Here is a 6,642-nt window from a genome sequence, read left to right as displayed (position 1 = left end):
TTGACCCTTCCTGCTCTCCTGATTCTACTGTAACGCATTTTCATTGAAATTGGACCTGCTAGTCCACCCTTCCTTTCCAGTGTTCATCCACTCTCTTCTTCCCTACTGAATGATACACACGTTTCACAAGACTAAAACAAAACATTTCTTGATACAGAGCTTTCCAGTTCACAATATTAAAATAAATACAGCCACATAAAAAAGAGCCTGAAATCTATCCTGCATTTATTACATGTTAAAAATCAAGCCAAATCCCACACAATGTTAGGCAATTTCCCCGTCACCTTCACACTGCCAGCCATATACACTGCAAGACAAAGTTTCATTAGACCTTTATTGCTAATGTGAAGAAAGTTTTCAGGAGTCCTGATGCATACCAAAGATATACTGCAGAGGTTTTTTCATTTTTTTTTCTAAAGGCATGGGTGGGGCGGGTGGCACACAGGCAGGACAGACACGATAACCAACAAGATTTTGTGTCTGATGAAAAGCTCCACATAAAAAGCAGCAGCCCAGCCAAGGATTTTGATGTTCAGACAACTGAAGTACTACTGATTTGGAAATGTAGTTCTTCTTACAGTATACAGGTGAATAGCTCATGCCTAATTACAGATTGAAATGATTTGAAATAGCAAAAGTTTAAAATATAAACACAGAAAATCAGATAATCAGAAATTCCAATGAAGCATTCATTCTGGAGCAGATAGCTAACATCATTAACACAAATGCAAACAACAGTACAGCTGACTGAATTGGATTACTTCACTCCTATGAATTTTTCCAAATAAGCTCCTTACAAAAGCCAGAAATGGAATTAAACTGTCATCTTTTCTGGATGTTTTGGCCTATAGCAGTCAGTCATACTCTCCAAACGTGATCTCACTGAAGCAGCTGTGTGGACACAACAAATCACATTTGGACATTTGATCCAAGAGTGGGTAAGGACAAGCAGAGGTGAGCAACATGCTGTCCCTCACCACTAATACCAACAGTTGCCATAGCAAAAGGAGGGATCCCTGGAAGAGGTTGGTTTTGATCTTTCCATCCCATGTTCATTGCCATTTCTTCAGAGTAGTCTTACACAATGCTACCACAACCAACACTGTCACACGTACCCAAGTTCTGAAGCTAAAAGGAAATAACAGTGTTGAAAAGGCAGCAGGGAGTAATTAATATTACAGTTAGCCTGGGTACACAAAGAGCAAGCAGCAAATCTTCATCTTAGTGCAAGCTCTGCCAGGGGAAGACAGGATGTCAATATGTACAGGAATGTTTCACTGTGCCTTCCACCTACGTTTGAAATTTTCTGCATTCTCCTACAGCGCAGCATCTGCCTGTTCTCAGCATTTGTAACAGCATAGTAACCAACATCTAGGTCACCTATTGCAAAACGTAGGATATAGCAAAGGATATTTTGTGCTTAGTTGCAAGCCTTTTACATCATGCCAGCATACTGCAGATTGGCACAGATCCAGAAGGGTAAGAAAGTCTAAGTAGACAAATATCAAAGAGATTTTTCAGGTCAACAGTAGCACAGCTCCAGAGTCCCTCACAGCACAGCTTAACCTATAAATATGGGATAACACATTATGTGAGTATATCAGAGATTTTGGTAAAGACTAATATTGTTTCCAGTAACAATACATAGCTGAGAACTGCATTTAGTTCACAATTTGCAGGATGTTACTTTGTTGCTACTATCATAAGGCTCAAATGAAAAATACATTTTGAAGGTTTCACTTTCACAAAAAACATTCCTTCTGAAGACATGCAAAAATGGGAGAAAAAGTGTTTAAAATATTAGATGGTATTAAGAAAGCCTTGTAAGATTAAGACCACTCCTAACTGTGACCTGAACAGTTAGTGGAACATGGCCCTAGCTAAAAGCAGAAGGCTGCTTATACAAGAAATGTACAATATTATTCTTGAAAACAAGTAGAACACTTCTGCTACATGAACCCTACATTGTCCCAGTTTTGTATCAGCATATTAACATTTCTGTAGTTCCTTATATTTTCATAAAGCTGATGTAATAAAGCAATAGTATGGAATGTACCCATCATCACCATAAACTTTAGAGTTCACAAAGTCATTAGCTTAATCATCTAGGTAGCACAGCCTTCAGAAAATGGATCATAGTTTTTCAAGGCAAATACAAAAGACAAAATTACAAGTCTACATCAGAATAGATATTCCTAACAAAATTGTAATTTTTCTTAAAAAAAACAGATCCTGAAAAAAAACCTTTAACAATACCTACCAGTTGTGTACATCAAGTTAATAACTCCAGAATAACTCAAACAAATTATAACAGTATATGATATTTAAGGGCTCTCGGAACCCTGTTAATAACCAGTCTCCCATCATAACTTAAAGATGCAAACAGCCACGGGTCTGCTGAGGACCATTCAACTGCATATACGCTATCTTCATGTTCTTCATAGGTAGCTATTACACTGTCCTGAAGGGGCTCTTTAATCCTAAAATTGAAAACAAACACAAAATAAATAGTAAGGATTTGTGAACACACTTGATTTTAAAGGCCATATTTAGTGTCACTAACATCTAGACACATAAAATCCCATTTGAAGTAGAAGAATGCAGTAGTAGGTTCTAAGGGAATATTTTCTACCTTATGTTTGCATGTGCTTACGTTTTACATGACAGTGAAGTCAAGTCAGTGCAAAAGACCCCATTTACAAGGACAAAGTAATTCTTTGTTTAAATTTCTCTAAATTTCAGGGCACTTCCTGTCTCTCAGAACCTACTCTAAGCATCTCTCTCTCACTCTCTAAAGCAAGTTAAACTATGTGGCATGATTTAAATGCACAACTTTTTACAAACATCTTTTCTCTCATCATATTACATCCCATCCTCTCCTCCTTCACTGTTAAATGAATTCTCAAAATAAGAGAAGACTTAGAGTCTTAGAGATAAGTAGATGGGTAAGAAGTTGCAGTCCCTAACATCAGTCTCTCCTGTGCTGCCATCCTGACCCATGCTCTCCAGAATTATGAAAGGGGGATGGAGCCACCACTCTGATTTTTATCTTCCATTGGTAAAGTTATACAAGCACCAGATACTCATCTACTACTGTATACCCCACCTCTCACTGCAACAGCCAAGCTCCTGGTCACCCACATCATAGGAGAGACACAAATTCCCTTCTGCATTGTAAATATTCAAGATATTTAGGAAACTCTCAGAAGTCCAAACCACTCAAGAGTCATTGATTGTACTCTGCTAACTGAGCACAGCCCTTCTTGCCTCCATTCCCAAGGCCAGTCTCTCCTCTCAAAGCATCACTACAGCACATTATTCTGTAGCTACAGGGTAGGGCAATTTTCAGAGGATGACCTTAGAGCTCCCTTCAGACACAGAGAATTGTCTCTGTCTGACAAGAAACTGTCAGCCCTTCAGAGGCATCCCTCTGCCTCCTTGTAGTACAGCTGCAACCCTCCTCACGGATGGCAAAGCCAAAGAGCCTTGTGAATGCCACTCAATCATTTAAACAGATGCTGCTACTACAGAAATTAAGTGCTGTTATTGGCTGCCTGTGCCCTTTCCTGCTGCTCTCTGAAAGCATGCAGCTCTGCAATCACAAAGCCTGGATGGAAGCACAGTAGGATCTTTTGCAGGTTATCGCTGCCCCACCTAGCCAGCTGAGCCAGCTGAGAATCTAACACTGCAATTAAAATTCAATTGAGTTTAATGAAGAAACTAAAAGCACACTCATACTGTAGAATAGCTTCACATATGTATTTTAATAGATTTTTAAAATTTACTTGTGCTACATTAAAGGTCAACTAATCAAAAAAGGTCACAGCACAACCAACACCTAGTTCCTGGTTAACTGCAAAGAACAAGCTTGTTTTGCAGTTCTCCTGAATATGAACTTTGATACAAACCAACTAACAGCAGAGAGCTAATGAACACATACAGACACTCCTGCAACGTGTTTTTCTAACTTCCTGCTAACTGACATGCCTGGTTAAGTGAAAGTTGGTCATGTCCCCAGACAGCAATGTGCTTCATGCAGTGCTCACCCACTTACCCACAACTCCATTATTCTGAAGGTTTCAGATGTCTCTCTGGATAAGCAGGGGAGTAATGCACACTGCACACGGCTGTCAGGGGACACGACCGACTTTCAGCTAACCAGGAATCTCAGTTAACCGAAGGTTGGATAAACAAGGACAAATAAGCTTCTAGATTACACTAGTTTCTGTATGCTCACCATTGTTTCAGTGTTTCATTTAAATAACACAGCTCATCGAATTTAATTTACAGGAGTCATAAGGGGAATGAGTGCTCAGGAAACAAGCCTGTAGATGAATTTCTGTTTGGCATTTCCATTTATAACTACAGTTTTTAACTGGGTTTTATTATTGTCTATACAATAATAAAATAATAATATAGTGAATTTCCTCTTAGGTATAAAAGTAAATTTTGTGCCTTCCCAGAAAAAGAAAGCATATTATTCCAACGTGGTTCTTCAGGCCAATGGCACAGCCTTGAAACAGTTACTGAGAACCAGAAAATCCTTGTGGAAGAGATCACTTGGGGTAAAAGAGCTAGATACTACACAAGACAATCAGGATGGAAAAAAATCACCTCAAAACAACATGTGTCTAAGGAACAATACAGAAGATCCAAAAAAAACCTGTCCATGAGCATCCTTTACAAACACGATGAATGAAAATAGATTAGCCTTTAAATTATGCAATGGGTAATGAGCCCAGAAGGATTCTGCTAGTGGAATAAAAAGCAGAATTCATTTCATGTATGTGAAAAACTGTTCTAAAACATTAAAAAAAAAAAACAAACCCCAAAAACAACATAAGGAGCTGACTTGTTTGTGATGAGTTTTTTTCCTCACAACATGAATCTCTTAGAGACTACCTTACCTGATGCTAAGAGATTTCCGAGAAAACACCTCAGATTTCTCGGCATTTTGGCTATGTTTGCTTTTTTTTGTAATCCAAGAATAGGCTGAGGACAATATTTTTGAATCTGTATCAATCTAGGGTACTTAGAATTGTTCTGTTCCTGAGTCACACAACAATTTATGCAGCCCAAATAAAATCTTAACATCTTTTACACATATGTATTTATTAAATAATCATCTCAGATTAACAAGAAGAATAGCTGTACAGAACTGGGTATGAAATAAACTTTCTTCTATGCTACTTTAATATAAGTAGAATTCACATGGTTGCCAGAACAGAGATACCTGTTTTTATTTAAAAACTGCAGGTTACGGGTATAAAGACAGCTGTGTGTAGCTATGTATATAGCATGCATGTGTGCACACAACAGATACGTACACCATGGATAGCTATACCATATAGCTAGTCCAGTGTACCACAGATGTAAGTCCTTGGCCTACTGATCCCATGATTGAAAGATGGTGCTGTGCAAGGCCAGCAGTTGGACTCAATGAGCCTTGTGGGTCCCTTCCAACTGAGCTCATTCTGTGATTCTGTGACTGTATTTGATAGCATACTTGGTAACCCCTTGTTATGCCTGGAAAGCTTAGTAAGCTATTTTCTTCCTTGCCCCAGATCTTCTTGACCCTTAAAATGCTTCTTTAGTTTCTTACTTTCCTATCTGTTTTGAAGATTTTATTCTGACCAGACTAAAATACCTTTTCTTCTATATATTCTTACACTGCATCAACCGACAATGTACCACATTCCTTTTGCCACCAAGAAACTGTAGTTTGAAATGTGCAGTCTCTACCTACATCATGCATAACTTTCAGACCTGTGCCACACAGAGCTGAAAATGGACTGTGTTTTCTCTGTAGTCTTATTCAAACAGCATGACCCCAACCAGCTTCTATGAAAAGAGAGAAGCTTTTATTTTGCTAGATAACTTTGAGGTTAATTGTGTTACAGATTCAAGAAAGAAGCTTGTTCAGCCTGGGATAATTGTTTTCATGTAGAAAGCTGTTATTTCCAATTACTTCTCATAGTAACAACCACTTAAGTTTGCAGTGCTTGCAATTCCATTTTGTCACCACAGTGTTCAATAAAATATGGTTTTCAGTCAGCAAAAATCATTAATTCCTTATCACAGTCAAAACTAAATCCTCTTTAATCTAAAAATCACTATGAAATAGAAATGAATCAATAGAGCAGCAGCATGTGCTGCAGCACCCAAAAATGAATCCTGAAGAGAATAACACTGGGTTCTGGGTTAAGCCCATGGATGCACTTTTGTTTTGACTTCAAGAGAAAATTGCTTCTGGTAAGATTAGACAACACACTACTTGCCTTTTCACTCACTTTAAAAAGCCTGAATTCAAGTATATTTATTCTTGAACACATTTCTTATAGATAATAATTGGCCATTCGTACTATTCCAAACATCACAGTTTTTTCTATTCAAAAAAGAGCTTTCTGAACTGCTTCCCCAGGAAAACAGAAAAAGCTTATTTTTATATAACAGGTTTCATAGATGTCCTAATATGAAAAGTAAATTAAGGAAGGTATACATGCTGATGAGGGTTAAACAAAAAAATACTACAGGAAAACCAGAAGCTTTTAAAGAAAACAGTCTTGGAACTGGAAAGTGCTGCTGCACTACATTTTGCCCATCTTCTTACACATCCAACAAAGTAGTCCTGAATCCTGGCAT

General features: G+C 38.0%; 1 protein-coding gene across 2 annotated transcripts in view; it reads right to left on the bottom strand.

The window, feature by feature from the left end:
* Positions 1 to 204: 204 nt before the first annotated feature.
* The window catches only part of EIPR1 (EARP complex and GARP complex interacting protein 1), a 74,712-nt gene continuing 68,274 nt past the window's right edge, over positions 205 to 6,642 (bottom strand). For both annotated transcript variants that reach the window (XM_041477918.1, XM_041477919.1), the window contains one exon: positions 205 to 2,480. In XM_041477918.1, coding sequence (XP_041333852.1) covers positions 2,306 to 2,480 — 175 coding nt within the window. In that variant the 3' untranslated portion in view covers positions 205 to 2,305. The remainder of the gene's footprint in view (positions 2,481 to 6,642) is intronic.

Source organism: Pyrgilauda ruficollis, unplaced genomic scaffold (genome assembly GCF_017590135.1).
Source record: "Pyrgilauda ruficollis isolate IOZ18807 unplaced genomic scaffold, ASM1759013v1 scaffold42, whole genome shotgun sequence".
Taxonomy (NCBI): domain Eukaryota; kingdom Metazoa; phylum Chordata; class Aves; order Passeriformes; family Passeridae; genus Pyrgilauda; species Pyrgilauda ruficollis.
Note: the sequence above shows the minus strand (reverse complement) of the source record. Positions and strands in the feature narration are given on the sequence as shown.